General features: G+C 25.7%; 1 protein-coding gene across 1 annotated transcript in view; it reads left to right on the top strand.

Annotated features, from left to right (window-relative positions):
* Positions 1-20,447, top strand: part of LOC142228883 (sex peptide receptor-like) — a 99,219-nt gene that overhangs the window by 11,983 nt on the left and 66,789 nt on the right. The window contains exon 2 of the mRNA XM_075299417.1: positions 9,939-10,069. Coding sequence (XP_075155532.1) covers positions 9,939-10,069 — 131 coding nt within the window. The remainder of the gene's footprint in view (positions 1-9,938; positions 10,070-20,447) is intronic.

The following is a 20,447-nucleotide window of genomic DNA, read 5'->3' on the forward strand; positions in this document are numbered from 1 at the left end:
TACAATTGCATGGAGGGTCATGGATTTATTTCATTTATATTCAATGAATTCTCTTTTTACTGGGATATTTATTGAATTTATTCTTTTAAGTGTACTGCACACCCCAAACACACGCGCACACTTCGATAATATGACGTTCAATGATTTTGTATGTTAATTGATGCCTCTGGCGTACAGATGAAATGAAGATAAACTCAATGAATCGAAATGGCATCAATTGCAATGTCTCACCCTAGGGCATCATTTCGACTTGAAGAATCGTACATAAATCGTACTTTGACTGGTTTGGATCACAGGAACATTTACGAGTATATCATCACCATCGCTATTTCTTCATATATGTCAGACCAATATCCCATTGCTGTGGATGTCATGACAATTGCTAGTATTTGATTTGGACAAACCAACATTCTTCACCATGTATAGGGCAATTGTTGTCAAGTTATTTGAAAAGTGAATTGTGTTATTGGTTAAGCTTTTGGCTTTAACATTTCCTTGATAGGGAATTACATACTTTAATATTAAATTCAGCAGCATATAAAAATAGTGGATTTTTGTTTTGGCTCGTTGTTGAGGGTAGATAATGCTTACAAAGGTTTTTTTTTTTTAACATTAGAGCCGAAAAGACGGGTGCTCAAATTAAAAATTCGGGATGGACAACTGCTAGTTCGAGATATACTCTTCAGACAATACTGAAACAAAATTCATGACATAGTCACACTTCACACACTCAAAAACAATGAACCAATCGCGATTTGGGAAATCCACAGTGTCCATGATGGAAGTTATAATAATACTTGGTGGAGATGACGAATGAGACTGGGATATATTAGAAAACTATCAACAAATTGTTGCAACTATCGGAAAGTTTTGATTAATGAATATCGTTAAAAACAAACAAGTATATACGGCCGTAAGTTCGGCCAGGCCGAATCTTATGTACCCTTCACCGTTGATTGCGTAGAAACTTCTACGACAGACTGTCAACCACAATCGAATTACTTGGGTTGTGGTTATACTTATCGATGGCAAGGTATCTTAAAACTTCTTAACATCGTCTTCTAAATTGTAAGTTAGACCATACGTGGTATATATTAGTCAAAAAGATATATAAAGGTAAGTTTACAAATAATGGCGAACCGATATGGACATTTGTGCGGTAATTAAATAATTGAAGACAGAACATAATTGAAGAAAGGGGTCGATTTATATGGGGGCTTTATGCAATTATAAACCGATATGGACCAATTTTTGTGTGATTTGGGATCGATTTATCTGAGGGCTATATATAGCTATGGATCGATATGGACCAAGTTGGGCATGCTTGTTAGTGGTCATATACTAGCACAATGTACAAAATTTCAACTGAATCGGGATAAATTTGCTCCTCCAAGAGGCTCCAGAACCAAATCTCGGGATCGGTTTATAATGGGGCTATATAGGATTATGGACCAATTTTGGCATGGTTATTAAGGACCATATACTAACACCACGTACCAAATTTCAACCGGATCGAATGAATTTTGCTTCTCCAAAAGGTTCCGGAGGTCAAATCTGGGGACCGGCTTATATGGGGGCTATATATAATTATGGACCGCTATGAACCAATTCTTGGATGATTGTTAGAGACCATATACAAACACACCAAACGTACCAAACTTCAACCAGATCGGATGAAATTTGCTCCTCCAAGGGGCTGCGGAGGTCAAATCTGGGGATCAGTTTATATGCTTTTATTTTGATAAAATTTTCTATGGAAATAAAATTTTGACAAAATTTTCTATAGAAATAAAATTTTCACAAAATTGTCTATAGATATAAAATTTTGACAAAATTTTCTATACAAATAATTTTTTTACAAATTTTTCTATAGAAATAAAATTTTGACAAAATTTTCTAAAGATATAGAATTTTGACAAAATTTTCTATAGAAATAGAAATTTGACAAAATTTTCTATAGAAATAAAATTTTGACAAAATTTTCTATAGAAATAGAATTTTGACAAAATTTTGTATAGAAACAGAATTTTGACAAATTTTGTATAGAAATAAAATTTTAACAAATTTTTCTATAGAAATAAAATTTTGATAAAATTTTCTACAGAAATAAAATTTTGGCAAAATTTTCTATAAAAATAAAATTTTGATAAAATTTTCTATAGAAATAAAATTTTGATAAAATTCTCTATAGAAATAAAATTTTGACAAAATTTTCTATAGAAATGGAATTTTGACAAAATTTTCTATAGAAATAAAATTTTCACAAAATTTTCTATAGAAATAAAATTTTTAAAAATTTTTCTATACAAATAAAATTTTTACAAATTTTTATATACAAATAAAATTTTTACAAATTTTTATATACAAATAATATTTTGATAAAATTTTCTATAGAAATAAAATTTTGATAAAATTTTCTATAGAAATAAAATTTTGATAAAATTTTCTATAGAAATAAAATTTTAGCAAAATTTTCTATAGAAATAAAATTTTTACAAAATTTTTATAGAAATAAAATTTAGACAAAAGTTTCTGTAGAAATAGAATTTTGACAAGATTTTCTATAGAAATAGAATTTTGACAAAATTTTCTATAGAAATAAAATGTAGGCAAAATTTTCTATAGAAATAATATTTTGATAAAATTTTCTATAGAAATAAAATTTTGATAAAATTTTCTATAGAAATAAAATGTTTGCAAAATTTTCTATAGAAATAAAATTTTTACAAAATTTTTATAGAAATAAAATTTAGACAAAATTTTCTGTAGATATAGAATTTTGACAAGATTTTCTATAGAAATAGAATTTTGACAAAATTTTCTATAGAAATAAAATTTAGGCAAAATTTTCTATAGAAATAATATTTTGATAAAATTTTCTATAGAAATAAAATTTTGATAAAATTTTCTATAGAAATAAAATGTTTGCAAAATTTTCTATAGAAATAAAATTTTTAAAAATTTTTCTATACAAATAAAATTTTTACAAATTTTTATATACAAATAAAATTTTTACAAATTTTTATATACAAATAATATTTTGATAAAATTTTCTATAGAAATAAAATTTTGATAAAATTTTCTATAGAAATAAAATTTTAGCAAAATTTTCTATAGAAATAAAATTTTTACAAAATTTTTATAGAAATAAAATTTAGACAAAAGTTTCTGTAGAAATAGAATTTTGACAAGATTTTCTATAGAAATAGAATTTTGACAAAATTTTCTATAGAAATAAAATTTAGGCAAAATTTTCTATAGAAATAATATTTTGATAAAATTTTCTATAGAAATAAAATTTTGATAAAATTTTCTATAGAAATAAAATGTTTGCAAAATTTTCTATAGAAATAAAATTTTTACAAAATTTTTATAGAAATAAAATTTAGACAAAATTTTCTGTAGATATAGAATTTTGACAAAATTTTCTATAGAAATAAAATGTTGACAAAATTTTCTATAGAAATAAAGTTTTGACAAATTTTTCTATACAAATAAAATTTTGACAAAATTTTCTATAGAAATAAAATTTTGACAAAATTTTCTATAGAAATAGAATTTTGACAAAATTTTCTATAGAAATAGAATTTTGACAAAATTTTCTATAGAAATAGAATTTTGACAAAATTTTCTATAGAAATAGAATTTTGACAAAATTTTCTATAGAAATAAAATTTTGACAAAATTTTCTATAGAAATAAAATTTTGATAAAATTTTCTACAGAAATAGAATTTTGACAAAATTTTCTATAGAAATAGAATTTTGACAAAATTTTCTATAGAAATAAAATTTAGGCAAAATTTTCTATAGAAATAAAATTTTGATAAAATTTTCAATAGAAATAAAATTTTGACAAAATTTTCTATAGAAATAGAATTTGGCAAAATTTTCTATAGAAATAAAATTTTGACAAAATTTTTCATAGAAATAAAATTTAGGCAAAATTTTCTATAGAAATAAAATTTTGATAAAATTTTCTATAGAAATAAAATTTTGATAAAATTTTCTATAGAAATAGAATTTTGACAAAATTTTCTATAGAAATAAAATTTTGACAAAATTTTCTATAGAAATACAATTTTGACAAAATTTTCTATAGAAATAAAATTTTGACAAAATTTTCTATAGAAATAAAATTTTGACAAAATTTTCTATAGAAATAGAATTTTGACAAAATTTTCTATAGAAATAGAATTTTGACAAAATTTTCTATAGAAATAGAATTTTGACAAAATTTTCTATAGAAATAATATTTTGACAAAATTTTCTATAGAAATAAAATTTTGACAAAATTTTCTATAGAAATAGAATTTTGACAAAATTTTCTATAGAAATAAAATTTTGACAAAATTTTCTATAGAAATAAAACTTTGACAAAATTTTCTATAGAAATAAAATGTTGACAAAATTTTCTATAGAAATAAAATTTTGTCAAATTTTTCTATAAAAATAGAATTTTGACAAAATTTTCGATAGAAATAGAATTTTGACAAAATTTTCTATAGAAATAAAATTTTGACAAAATTTTCTATAGAAATAGAATTTTGACAAAATTTTCTATAGAAATAGAATTTTGACAAAATTTTCTATAGAAATAAAATTTTGACAAAATTTTCTATAGAAATAAAATTTAGGCAACATTTTCTATAGAAATAAAATTTTGATAAAATTTTCTATAGAAATAAAATTTTGATAAAATTTTCTATAGAAATAGAATTTTGACAAAATTTTCTATAGAAATAAAATTTTGACACAATTTTCTATAGAAATAAAATTTTGATAAAATTTTCTATAGAAATAAAATTTTGATAAAATTTTCTATAGAAATAGAATTTTGACAAAATTTTCTATAGAAATAAAATTTTGACAAAATTTTCTATAGAAATAGAATTTTGACAAAATTTTCTATAGAAATAGAATTTTGACAAAATTTTCTATAGAAATAATATTCTGACAAAATTTTCTATAGAAATAAAATTATAGAAAATTTTCTTTAGAAATAAAATTTTGACAAAATTTTCTATAGAAATAAAATTTTGACAAAATTTTCTATAGAAATAAAATTATAGAAAATTTTCTTTAGAAATAAAATTTTAACAAAAATTTCTATAACAGTTGAAATATTGTTAAGTTACAAATCGTATTACAGCTGTATGTCTACTATGCTACGTATATCGTTGGTATGGTTATTAAATACCATATACTAACACCACGTACCAAATTTCAACCGGATCGAATGAATTTGGCTTCTCCAAAAGGTTCCGGAGGTCAAATCTGGGAATCGGTTTTAATGGGTGCTATATATAATTATGGACCGATATGAACAAATTTTTGGTCTCTAACAATCCCTCCAAGGGGCTCCGGAGGTCAAATCTGGGGATCGGTTTATATGGGGGCTATATATAATTACGAACCGATATGGACCAATTTGTTCATGGTTGTTAGAGACCATATACTAATACCACGTATCAAGTTTCAGCTGGATCGGATGAATTTTGCTCCTTCAAAAGGCTCCGGAGGTCAAATCTGGGGATCGGTTGATATGGTGGCTGTATATAATTATGGATCGCTATGAACCAATTTTTCCATGATTGTTATATGGTATACTAACATTAACCGGAGCGAATGAAATTTGCTTTTCTAAGAGGCTCCGCAAGCGAAATCTTGAGGTCGGTTTATTATGGGGCTATAAGTAAAAGTGGTCCATACGGTCCATTTACAATACCATCCGACCTACATCAATAACAACTAGAGCAATATTTCGATGTGTTACAAACAGAATGGCAACGTTAATATACCCCCCATCTTATGGGTGTTGGAGGGGTATAAAAACAGGAATTATAATATCAATACACTATGCGACAGTTGTTGTAATATATAACAAATCTTCTTAAGATGAATATTATGTACAAGTGTTCTTGATTGTATAACCGAAAAAAAAACTTTTTTATTCTATAATGAAGTACTTAAAATAACTAACTAAACATTATAGGTTGAAAAACAAAAACATGAATGCAGCAAAAATACAAGCACTTATTTAAGCAATCTCCTTATTATGATGAGGTAACAGATACCATAAAAATTCTTGAAACCTGTGTATTGTTTAACTCATAAGGATTATTATGAATGCCTAGGTAATGACTTTATTTTCAAATTACAACATCCTCCACACATCGTTATAAACAAAGAAAAAAAAAGCGCTTTGAATAGCTCAAAAAATTAATTGCAATGTTTCTTGGATATTGTATCTAATTGACCAAAAAAAAAATTATAATACAAAATGCCTCATTCCAATATTTTTTACAAGTTATTTTAATTAAGTTTCTATACAAAGTAATTTCACGAACTAATTAAAATGTAGAAGCCAATTTTTTTATTAGACGAAATCCTCTTTCCCAAAATTCATAATTACATATTTTTATCGTTTCATATCATTTTTAAACCCACCACCATAAATTGTGGGTGCGGGTATGATAATTACCAGTAACATACTACCAGTAACATATCGAAATCTCGATTTCCAAGCAATAAAAAGTAAAGGTTTGAGCACGATGAACATTTAACGACTCACATTCATGTACGCTTCACGACAATTTTGGTGAACCATGAGAATTTTTGTGTTTCACCGCATACATAGCATAATTTTTCATATACTGGAAGTCGATTCTGAATTTTGAAATTAAAGTTGTCGTTAACTCGTTTTTAAAGGACTTTCATAGCATAAGAAAAAAAAGTGAAAAAAACAAAAATAGAAATTTGCTTCATAGAATTAAGAAAAAAAGAAAAATTTTCACAAAATTTTCTACAGAAATAAGATTTTCAAAAATTTTCTATAGAAATAAAATTTTTACAAAATTTTCTATAAAAATAAAAATTTTAGAAAATTTTCTATAGAAATAAAATTTTGATAAAAATTTCTATAGAAATAAAATTTTGACAAAATTTTCTATAGAAATAAAATTTTGACAAAATTTTCTATAGAAATAAAATTTTGACAAAATTTTCTATAGAAATAAAATGTTCACAAAATTTTCTATAGAAATAAAATTTTGACAAAATTTTCTATAGAAACAAAAAGTTGACAAAATTTTCTATAGAAATAAAATCTTGATAAATTTTTCTATAGAAATAAAATTTCGACAAAAATTTCTTTAGACATAAAATTTTGACAATATTTTCAATAGAAATAAAAATTTTCTATAGAAATAAAATGGTGACCAAATTTTCTATAGAAATAAAATTTTGTCAAAATTCTCTATAGAAAAAAAATTTATAAAATTTTGTGTAGAAATAAAATTTTGACAAAATTTTTCTATACAAATAGAATTTTGACAAAATTTTCTATATATAAAGAAAATGTTGACAAAATTTTCTATAGAAATAAAACTTTGATAAAAATTTCTATAGAAATAAAATTTTGACAAAATTTTCTATATATAAAGAAAATGTTGACAAAATTTTCTATAAAAATAAAATTTTGACAAAATTTTCTATAGAAATAAAATTTTGACAAAATTTTCTATAGGAATAAAATTTTGACAAAATTTTCTATAGAATTAAAATTTTGACAAAATTTTCCATAGAAATAAAATTTTAACCAAATTTTTTATAAGAATTAAATATTGACACAATTCCCTAAGAAATAAAATTTTAACAAAATTTTTATAAAATTAAAATATTGACAAAATTCCCTATAGAAATAAAAATTTGACAAAATTTTCTACAGAAATACAATTTTGACAAAATGTTCTATAGAAATAAAATTTTGAAAAAATTTTTTATAGAAATAAAATTTGACAAAATTTTCTATAGAAATAAAATTTTGACAAAATTTTCTTTAGAAATAAAATTTTGACAAAATTTTCTATAGGAATAAAATTTTGACAAAATTTTCTATAGAAATAAAATTTTGACAAAATTTTCTATAGAAATAAAATTTTGACAAAATTTTCTATAGAAATAAAATGTTGACAAAAATAATGAAATTTTAACAAAATTTTCTATAGAATTAAAATTTTGACAAAACTTTCTATAGCAATAAAATTTTGAAAAAATTTTCTATAGAAATCAAATCTTGACAAAATTTTGTATTGTAATAAAATTTTAACAAAATTTTCTATAGGAATAACATTTTGACCAAATTTTCTATAGAAATAAAATGTTGACAAAATTTTGTATAGAAATAAAATTTTGACCAAATTTTCTATAGAAATAAAATATTGACCAAATTTTCTATAGAAATAAAATCTTGACAAAATCTTGTATTGTAAGAAAATTTTAACAAAATTTTCTATAGAAATAAAATTTTGACAAAATTTTCTATAGAAATAAAATTTTGACTAAATTTTCTATATAAATAATATGTTGACAAAATTTTCTATAGAAATAAAATTTTGTTTTCTTGTTTTTTGATCTCAGCTTAAAGCCATGCATTGACTAAACTACAAGTGTAGCTTAACCAACAGAGGAAAAGTATGCTTGTCAAATTTATTTGGGCAAAGCCCTATAGACTGCAAGATGGTTGGATGTACAGCTGTTTCGGAATTACCACATTCCTCATCAGCATCCTCTACTTGCAGCAAAACTATCAACCAATTATCAGAATAAATTCGGGTAATTCACTCAACCCAACGTGAACTCTACTTGAACCTCCCGAAAAAGGGTTTGATAGGGCTTTGCCCAAATAAATTTGACAAGCATACTTTTCCTCTGTTGGTTAAGCTACACTTGTAGTTTAGTCAATGCATGGCTTTAAGCTGAGATCAAAAAACAAGAAAACAACAATAACGATTGAAGAGAAGCCAACAATAACAAACAAAACGAATGAAATAAAATTTTGACAAAATTTTCTATAGAAATAAAATTTTGACAAAATTTTCTATAGGAATAAAATTTTGACAAAATTTTCTATAGAAATAAAATTTTGATAAAATTCTCTACCGGAATAAAATTTTCACAAAATTTTCTACAGAAATAAAATTTTCAAAAATTTTCTATAGAAATAAAATTTTGACAAAATTTTCTATAGAAATAGAATTTTGACAATATTTTCTATAGAAATAAAATTTTGACAAAATTTTCTATAGAAATAAAATTTTGATAATATATTCCATCGAAATAAAATTTTGACAAAATTTTCTATCGAAATAAAATTTTTACAAAATTTTCTATAGAAATAGAATTTTGACAATATTTTCTATAGAAATAAAATTTTGACAAAATTTTCTATAGAAATAACATTTTTACAAAATTTTCTATAGAAATAAAACTTTGACAAAATTCTCTATAGAAATAAAATGTTGACAAAATTTTCTATAGAAATAACATTTTTACAAAATTTTTTGTAGAAATAAAATTTTGATAAAATTTTCTATAGAAATAAAATTTTGACAAAATTTTCTATAGAAATAAAATTTTGACAAAATTTTCTATAGAAATAAAATTTTGACAAAACTTTCTATAGAAATAAAATTTTGACAAAATTTTCTATAGAAATAAAATTTTGACAAAATTTTCTATAAAAATAAAATTTTGACAAAATTTTCTATAGAAACAAAATTTTGACAAGATTTTCTATAGAAATAAAATTTTGACAAAATTTTCTATAGAAATACAATTTTGACAAACATTTCTATAAAAGTTGAAATTTTGTTAAGTTAAAAATCGTGTTACAGAAGTATGTCTACTATGCTACGTATATCGTGGGGGACATGAGAATATTTTTTTCAATGCCTAAATTGCCAGAATCATTTTAAAATTTCCCATTTTCTCCCAATTTCTTCTCTTATTTTAGTTTAGTTAACCTTAGAGTTTTAACCAATCTTATTGCCTTTATGTGATCCGTGGTATTAAAGATTCGACCTTGCTAAACTTACGGCCTATTTTGTGTTATTCCTATGTGATTGTAATAAAATTCCCATTTTCCTCTTCTTTACAGGAATGGCCATTTGCGATATGCTGACGGTAATATTTCCAGCTCCAGCTTTAATTTACATGTATACGTTTGGCAATCACTACAAACCCCTGCATCCGATCAGCCTCTGTCGTGCCTACATAATTTTTGTTGATGTAAGTATCATTTTTTTTTGCTGTTCTTTTTTCCCCAATTTGTAATCTCTGAAAGTTTTTGTTGCTTCTCAAAACTCTTATTTTAGTTGATGTCCTTTTACCGTGGCGTGTCTATTATTTCCCCTTTTTTGTGTATTGTTGCAAAGAGGAAGTTAACAACTTTATAAAGAATGTTAAGTATTTCATAATGAATATTTTCGGTTTTTGTTTTGTTTCGGCAAGAAAAAGAAGAACTTTCACAGAGATTGTAAAAGCTCTCTTCATCACAATAATAATAAATGCAGTCATTTGTAGTACTTTTACAAGAGAGGCGTTACGAAGTCGTTGTCATGGACATTTTAGATGTATGAATACAAAATTGAAAATGGGAGGAATATATTTCATTATTATATTGTTGTCAATTGCTCGTTGTTTTTTTTTTTGTTTTCATTTCATAATCAGCTTTAAAAATGTTTAAACTTACACTTCCGTAGACATCTGTTGCCTAAAGTAATTTGCATATTCATCGAAGTTCAGTTGGTGTGAAATTACAAAAATATTAAAAATCCACAATTATATACGAGCTTAAGTTAGGGCTACGCCGAAAATTATGTACTCTCCACTAAGGATTGTGTAGAAAGAACGAATGATATTGGCATCTAAAGGAAGCGAATTAAATTGGCACCTAAAGGAAGCGAATGATATTGGCACCTAAAGGAAGAATTAATTTTTTACAAATTTTCTATCCAAATAAAATGCTGACCAGATTTTCTATAGACATACAATTTGACAAGATTTTCTATAGAAATAAAATTTTGTCAAAATATTCTATAGAAATAAAAATTTCTATAAAAATAAAATTTTGACAAAATTTTCTACAGAAATCAAATTCTGACAAAATTTTCTATAGAAATCAAATTCTGACAAAATTTTCTATAGGAATAAAATTTTGACAATATTTTCTATAGAAATAAAATTTTTACAAAATTTTCTATAGAAATAAAATTTTAACAAAATTTTCTATAGAAATAAAATTTTGACAAAATTTTCTATAGAAATAAAATTTTTACAAAATTTTCTATAGAAATAAAATTTTTACAAAATCTTCTATAGAAATAAAATTTTGACAAAATTTTCTCTAAAAATAAAATTTTGACAAAATGATGACAAAATTTTCTATAGAAATAAATTTTTGACAATATGTTCTATATAAATAAAATGTTTACAAAATATTCTATAGAAATAAAATTTTTACAAAATTTTCTTTAGAAATAAAATTTTTACAAAATCTTCTATAGAAATAAAATTTTTAAAAAATTTTCTATAGAAATAAAATTTTGACAACATTTTCTATTGAAATAAAATTTAACGAGATTTTCATAAAAATAAAATTTGAACAAAATTTTCTATAAAAATAAAATGTTGACAAAATTTTCTATAAAAATTAAATTTGAACAACATTTTGTATAGAAATAAAAATTTTGACAAAACTTTTTTAATAAAATGTTGTCAAAACACATTATGGAAATAAAATTTTGATAAAGTTTTCTATAAAGTAAAATTTTTACAAAATGTTCTATAGAAATAAAATTTTGACAAAATTTTCTATTGAAATAAAATTTTGACAAAATTTCCTAAAGAAATAAAATTCTGACTAAATTTTCTATTGAAATAAAATTTGAACAACATTTTGTATAGAAATAACAATTGTTGTTGTTTTCTTGATTTCAGCTTAAAACCATGCATTGACTAAACTACAAGTGTAGCTTAACCAACAGAGAAAACGAATGTTTGTCAAATTTATTTGAGCAAAGCCCTATAGACTGCAAGATGGTTGGATGGACGCACGTTCCGGAATTACCACATTCCTCATCAGCATCCTCTACTTGCAGCAAAACTATCAACCAATTATCACAATAAATTCAGGCAGTTCATTAAACCCAACAATGAGCCACACTTGAACCTTCCGAAAAAAGGTTTTACATGATAGCCGGCTTATGCCGAAATAAATTCGTACAAACATAACAATTTTGAAAAAACTTTTTTTTATAAAATGTTGACAAAATATTCTATGGAAATAAAATTTTGACAAAATTTTCTGCAGAAATAAAATTTTGACAAAATTTTGTATATAAATAAAGTTTTGACAAAATTTTCTATAGAAATAAAATGTTGACTAAATTTTCCATACAAAAATAAAATTTTGACAAAGTTTTCTATAGAAATAAAATTTTGAAAAATTAAAAAAAAATCTATAGAAATAAAATTTTGACAAAAAAAAAATAAAAATAAAATTTTTACAAAATTTTCTATAAAGTAAGATTTTTACAAAATGTTCTATAGAAATAAAATTTTGAAAAAATTTTCTACAGAAATGAAATTTTGACAACATTTTCTATTGAAACAAAATTTTAACAACATTTTGTATAGAAATAAAAATTTTGACAAAACTTTTTTTAATAAAATGTTGCCAAAATATTCTATGGAAATAAAATTTTGAAAAATTAAAAAAAAAATCTATAGAAATACATTTTTGACAAATTTGTCAACAGAAATAAAATTTTGTTCTATAATGTTCTATAATAAAATTTTCTATCGAAATAAAATTTTGTTAAAATTTTATTTCTATAGCAAATTCTATAGAAATAAAATTTTAACAAAATTTTCTATACAAATAATTTGTTCTTATAATTGGTTGATAGTTTTGCTGCAAGTAAAGGATGCTGATGAGGAATGTGGTAATTCCGAAATGTGTGTCCATCCAACCATCTTGCAGTCTATAGGGCTTTGCCCAAATAAATTTGACAAACATTTTGTGCCTCTCTTGGTTAAGATACTTTTGTAGTTTAGTCAACGCAATGGTCTTTAAGCTGAGATCAAAACAACAAATATGATTGAAATACAAACCAACAATAACAAAACAAAACGAAATAAAATAAAATTTTGACAAACTTTCTATAGAAATAAAATTTTGACTTAATTTTCCACAAAATAAAATTTTGACAAAGTTTTCTATAGAAATAAAATTTTGACAAAATTTGCTATAGAAATAAAATTTGAACAAAATTTTCTAACGAAATAAAATTTTCACTAAATTTTCTTAAGAAATACAATTTGAACAAAATTTTGAATAGAAATAAAAATTTTGACAAAATTTTTTTTTAATAAAATTTTTAAAAAATTTTGTACAGAAATAAAGTTTTGACAAAATTTTCTATAGAAATAAAATTTTGACTAAATATTCTAAAAAAAATAAAATTTTGACAAAGTTTTCTATAGAAATAAAATTTGGAAAAAATTAAAACAAAAAAAAACCTATAGAAATAAAATTTTGACAAATTTTTTATAGATATAAAATTTTGACAAAATTGTCTATAGAAATAAAATTTTGTCAAAATGTTCTATAGAAATAAAATTTTGACAAAATTTTCTATAGAAATAAAATCCTGATAAAATTTTTTATTAAAATAAAATTTTTGTAAAATTTAATTTCTATAGAAAATTCTATAGAAATAAAATTTTCTCTAGAAATAAAATTTTGACAAAATTTTCTATAGAAATAAAATTTTCTAAAGAACTAAAATTTTCACTAAATTTTCTAAAGAAATAAAATTTGAACAAAATTTTGAATAGAAATAAAAATTTTGACAAAATTTTTTTAATAAAATTTTGACAAAATTTTGTATAGAAATAAAGTTTTAACAAAATTTTCTATAGAAATAAAATTTTTGACTAAATATTCTAAAAAAAATAAAATTTTGACAAAGTTTTCTATAGAAATAAAATTTTGAAAAAATAAAAAAAAACTATAGAAATAAAATTTTGACAAATTTTTTATAGATATAAAATTTTGACAAAATGTTCTATAGAAATAAAATGTTGACAAAATTTTCTATAGAAATAATTTGTTCTTATAATTGGTTGATAGTTTTGCTGCAAGTAAAGGATGTTGATGAGGACTGTGGTAATTCCGAAACGTGCGTCCATCCAACAATCTTGCAGTCTAAAGGGCTTTGTCCAAATAAATTTGACAAACATTCTTTTCCTCTCTTGGTTAAGCTATTCTTGTAGTTAAGTCAACGCAATGGTTTTTAAGCTGAGATGAAGTACAAATCAACAATAACAAAACAAAACGAAAAAAAATTTACAAAATTTTCTATGGAAATAAAATTTTTACTAAATTTTCCAAAAACTAAAATTCTGACAAAGTTTTCTATAGAAATAAAATTTGAACAAAATTTTGTATAGAAATAAAATTGTGACAAAATTTTATATAAAAATAAAATTTTGACAAAATTTTTTATAGAAAGAAAATTTTGACAAAATTTTCTAAAGAACTAAAATTTTCACTAAATTTTCTGTAGAAATAAAATTTGAACAAAATTTTGTTTAGAAATAAAAATTTTGACAAAACTTTTTTTAATAAAGTTTTGACAAGATTTTGTATAGAAATAAAGTTTTGACAAAATTTTCTATAGTAATAAAATTTTGACTAAATTTTGCAAAAAATAAAATTTTGACAAAGTTTTCTTTAGAAATACTCTTTTGACAAACTTTTCTATAAAATAAAATTTGAACAAAATTTTTTGTAGAAATGGCAAAATTTTCTAAAGAACTAAAATTTTCACTAAATTTTCTATAGAAATAAAATTTGAACATAATTTTGTATAGAAATAAAAATTTTGACAAAACTTTTTTTAATAAAGTTTTGACAAGATTTTATATAGAAATAAAGTTTTGGCAAAATTTTCTATAGTAATAAAATTTTGACTAAATTTTGTAAAAAATAAAATTTTGACAAAGTTTTCTATAGAAATAAAAATTTTCACAAAACCTTTTTTAATAAAGTTTTGACAAGATTTTGTATAGAAATAAAGTTTTGACAAAATATCCTATATAAATAGAATTTTGACTAAATTTTTCAAAAAATAAAATGTTGACAAAGTTTTCTAAAGAAATAAAATTTTGAAAACATTTGAAAAAAATCTATAGAAATAAAATTTTGACAAAATTTACAATACAATTAAAATTTTGATAAAATTGTCTATAGAAATAAAATTTTGACAAAATTGTCTAAAGAAATAAAATTTTGACAAAATATTCTAAAGAAATAAAATTTTGACGAAATTTTCCATAGAAAAGTTTTTATAGACATAACGTTTTGACAACATTTTTGTACAAGTGTTACAATCGATATGACATAATTAATATAACCCCACAATAACTAAGCAAATATTAAGTATTCGTACAAAACCCAGTAACATATCTACATTCCTGGCCAACGTTGTCATGACCTGGGTAGCGTATAATTCATGGTGTTATATCATGGTTGTTACGTATACGCCTACTGATACCATGGACAAATGGTGAATTAAAATGATTTTTTTTTTTTAATGATTTATTTATTCCGAAGCAGATTGTTTACTACGGAAACGAATAATGTGATGCTTAACTTAAAAAGTTTGAAGATTTAGTAAAGAAATGTCTCAAAAATATAATATAATAGTAATATCGGGAGCTCAATTAAAAATGCGAAAGTTTTTCAATATTTAGTTTGAGAATTTATCCCGAAAATAAAATTGCACAGACTGATCAATCGAAGTTAGTTTTGCCAGGTGACTTTTGTACCCCCCTTCCAAATATTAAGAAAATATCCCCAAAATTGCTATAGATTTTTTTCAAGTTATCGTGCTGAAATTTTGCGTAAACTCGTCTTTAATCAGCGGGCAGGTCAAGTTCCAAGATGGGCTAAAACAGTCCCTATTTTGATATAGCCCCCATACAAACCTTGAGCGTATATGTATGCCAAATATGATATTCGTTCCACATATAGCCCAATCTCCTGATTTCACTTCTTGGGTTTCTAGATGCCGCATTTGTTATCCGATTTGCATTAAATTCAATATTTTGAGGTATGGGGTGCATCGATCCACGTTTTGATATAGCCCCCATAGAGATTTTAAATAGTTTTTAATTGATGAATCTTGAATTCATTAGAAATCGATATATCAAATTATAGGAATTATTAAAACAGAAGCGACAGTGAACTCAAACCATAAGATTCATGTCGCGCAAGTAACTATTAAATTAATTAACGTTTTGAAACATCGTTCTATCTTTATGATAACGACGTATAAAATAAAATAATTAACTTTGTATTTAATTGAAAAGTGTAATGAGAAATAAACCACTTTATTATAACCTCAATCTATCGCCAACAAGACCTCAAAGGCATTACGCAAATTGTAATCGCTCATAATTATATGCTCGTTATATATATGTCATAAAAATTTCCCTGAATACCCCATTAATTCTTTTTTTTCCTTCCACACATAATTGAGGACCATTGCAATAAAATCATATTTTCGATATAATTGAAATTGTATTACCACCCATTTGCACAGATAATTGAAAAGTGTCAACAACATTACATTGCAATGAGCGTCATTGCTGTGCAACGCAAACTTGACGATGACACAATTTCCATTCACTTGCATTGGGGGATCGGGAGATAGATAACCGCGGCAGGGTATATACACTTGACATCCGACTAATTTAAACTTACCAAGGAAAATTGTCATGAGTTCCATTGCGACGATGAATATGTCCCTAGAAAGAAAAAAGATGTAAAGAAAACAACAACAAAAACTATAACAAGGATCAGAGAAATGACAACTAATTTCCAATAAAATGACTTGTATTCATAAAAACTAACATACAAATGCATTCTTTCATATGCAAATGACATTGAATTCATATATACATATTGGGTTATATTGAATGATGCGTGATTTAAATATGAATATAATCACACATCAGTAATGCGAGGTTAGATTCAACAAAAGTCGGGCAGATCCTTCCATATGGTACCAAATTCACATTGATTGTATGTGATCATTAGAGCAAAATGTTATTGTTGGATGGGTAACATAGAAACAAAAAATTGTTTTCTCGCCAAACATAATCACATACATAATTTGCGAGAAATGTTGTGAATCACGAAAACTCTTGTGAATTGAGCCAACGAAAATAATTCATTGATATAACGAAAGATGTTTATTAGAACAATGCAAATATTCGTTAATGGGACGAAACTTTTCGTTCATGAATAGCAATTTCATTATACTAAAGAGTTTCTTTCATTGCCTCAATTTCAAGAAAGTTTTTCTATCAGTGTAACTACCAGTAAACTAAAATGTTAAGCAAATTCACTCGTGACCATTATGTTCGTGAGCGGGATTATTTTCGTGAGCGTATTTTTGCGAATTTCGTTACTCACAAACTCACGAAGAAATTATTTTCGTGACTCACAAACACTCACGCTGTTGGCATCTGCATGACTCGAGTGATATTTAAATGTATGTTTGGGACAAACCTTATATATATAGCCCCCAACACATTTGACGGATGTGATATGGTATCGAAAATTTAGATCTACAAAGTGGTGCAGGGTATAATATAGTCGGCCCCGCCCTACTTTCCTTAATTGTTTCAATATGTTTCGGTGTAAAAAATATATATTTTTTTAAATCAAATTTCTAGCATATTGTTTTTAAGTGCATGCATATAATGTTCATACAACAGCATAACATGTTTGCTACATATATATTTGTATGTTAGAACATATTATTTTTGGGACATAATTTTGATACCCTCCATCATAGGATGGAGGGTATATTAACTTTGTCATGCCGTATGTAACACATCGAAATATTGGTCCAAGACCCCATAAAGTATATATATTCTGGGTTGTGGTGAAATTCTGAGTCAATCTAGCGATGTCCGTCCGTCTGTCTGTGGAAATCACGCTAACTTCCGAACGAAACTTGGGACAAGTAGTTGTTATTGATGTAGGTCGGACGGTATTGCAAATGGGTCATTTCGGACCACTTTTACGTATAGCCCCCATATAAACCGATCCCTAGATATTGCTTGTGGATCCTCATGGAGGAGCAAAGTTTCATACGATCCGGTTGAAATTTGGTACGAGATGATGATATATGGCCTCTAACATCCATGTAAAAATCGGTCCATATTTATATATAGCCCCCATATAAACGGATCCCTAGATTTGACCTCGGAGCAAATTTCATCCGATCAGGTTGAAATTTGGTACGTGGTGTAAGTATACGAGTATAGTCTCTAACAACCACACAGAGAATACAGATTGGTTGTGATAATCGAATTTATTGGCAACCTAATTTTGGCAGTTGCAGCAACTATCTGTTGGCAATTGTGTCACCTGACTAATTCGGCTGACTCAATCGAATGATAGGAGATGCAACTAACACTATTACTGGTGTTGGTTGTGTCAGCCGACGAAATAGGTTATGGGTACCTTCATTATTCGATTGTACTGACCAACCATATTAATACCCCCAATAGAATTGAAAAATAGATATATTCTATTAAATTACATATTCTAGGTTATATTTTTATTTAAATGTATTTAGAGCATAAAACAGATGCACAAAAAAAGATTTTAGACCGCATAGTCGGTGCAAGCGAAGTACTACAAGAGATTTAAATCTGCGAACAAATATCTTTGATATATGTTATTGTTACCCTTGACACAAAAACCTCCTCAATGAAACATTTGATGAACGAATGACGTAGCCTTAACAAGCGTCTTGAAGATAATATCCGAACCAACTGACAAGGTTAGAGCATCTGTACGCTTTGCGGTCCGAATACTACACTTGATTTCCTCAGGCTGCATTTTTGATGATATTATTGATGCCTGAAATTAGAAATTTTATTTTGCGTCCTTAAGCAACAGTTCAGCTACAAATCATTGTTTTTATCCAGTTTTAATCCATTGCGATCTCTTGAAGGGAATATCTTGTATGCGGCCTATGGAGGAGCGCACCCTTTACACCTCGGCTGTATTTCCAACATATGTTGTCGTTTTGGGTTGAAATTTATGTACACATGTTTATGGATTTGATATAAAACAATATATAATGAATTTAAAACTGATGAAATTGACATTTGAATTTTTTTTTTTCAAATCGAATTCGGCCGTGGTTACCAAATGTGAGTGATGATTACTAAATTACGGTTGAGAAGCTTTTTACGGTAGGTCGCATCTACCGATGTCAGGAAATATTTTTCATAGAAGAGACATTTTGTTGCCTCAACTATTTATCATGCAACACACAAGAAAATTTATTGGAATTTTCAGCACATGGTTGTAGGGGACAAAAATATTGAGGCAACTTATATTTTGTTCTAAAGGTTGAGTTACATAACATGCGTTAATGCGTCCGTTGATTGAAGAGTTGAATTTTCTCTTTGAAAGCAACAGTTTTGTGAAAGTGCTTCAAACTGAAAAATATCAACGCACGGATTAACGCATGATGTGTAACTCAACCTTAAGTGTCGAATATTCATTACTGCAAACGTTTTCCAACCAATCTCTTCTCTGTGTGCATGCAAAACTTGCTTCTTATCGGTCCATAATTATATATAGCCGCCATATAAATCGATCCCCAGATTTGACCACCGGAGCCTCTGGGAGGAGCAAATTTCATCGGATTCAATTGAAATTGTGTATGTTGTGTTAGTATATGGTCACTAACAACCGTGTAAAAATTAGACCATATCAGTCCATAATTATATATAGATCCCATATAAGCCGATCCCCAGATTTGACATCCGGAGCCTCTTGGAGGAGCGATTTTCATCAGATCCGGTTGAAATTTGGTATTTGATGTTGATATACAGCCTCTTACACCCTTGCAAAAATTGGTCCAAATCGGTCCATAATTGCATGTAGCCCCCATATAAGCGGATCCATAGATTTTGCTAGCAGAGCCTCTTGGAACTTGGTTCATATCGATCGTTTTCGTTTTCTAAGTGGACATTGGTAGTCACAAGTTGTATATTTTTATACCCTCCACCATAGGATGGGGGGTATATTAACTTTGTAATTCCGTTTGTAACTCATCGAAATATTGCTCTAAGACCCCATAAAGCATATATATTCTGAGTCGTGGTGAAATTCCGAGTCGATCTAAGCATGTCCGTCCGTCCGTCCGTCTGTTGAAATCACGCTAACTTCCGAACGAAACATGGTATTCCAAATGGGCCATATCGGTCCACTTTTACATATAGCCCCCATATAAACGGACCCTCAGATTAAGCTTGCGGAGCCTCCAAGAGAAACATATTTCATCCCACCCGGCTCAAATTTGGTACGTGGTGTTGGTATATGGCCCCTAACAACCATGGACCACATCGGTCCATAATTATATATAGGTCCCATATAAACCGATCCCCAGATTTGTCTTGCGGAGCCTAAAAAGAAGCAAATATCATCCGATCCGGCTGAAATTTTGTACATAGTGTTGGTATATGGTCTCTAATAACCATACAAAAATTGGTGCATATCGGTCCA

The sequence above is a fragment of the Haematobia irritans genome, chromosome 3 (assembly GCF_050003625.1).
Source record: "Haematobia irritans isolate KBUSLIRL chromosome 3, ASM5000362v1, whole genome shotgun sequence".
NCBI classification, from domain to species: Eukaryota; Metazoa; Arthropoda; class Insecta; order Diptera; family Muscidae; genus Haematobia; species Haematobia irritans.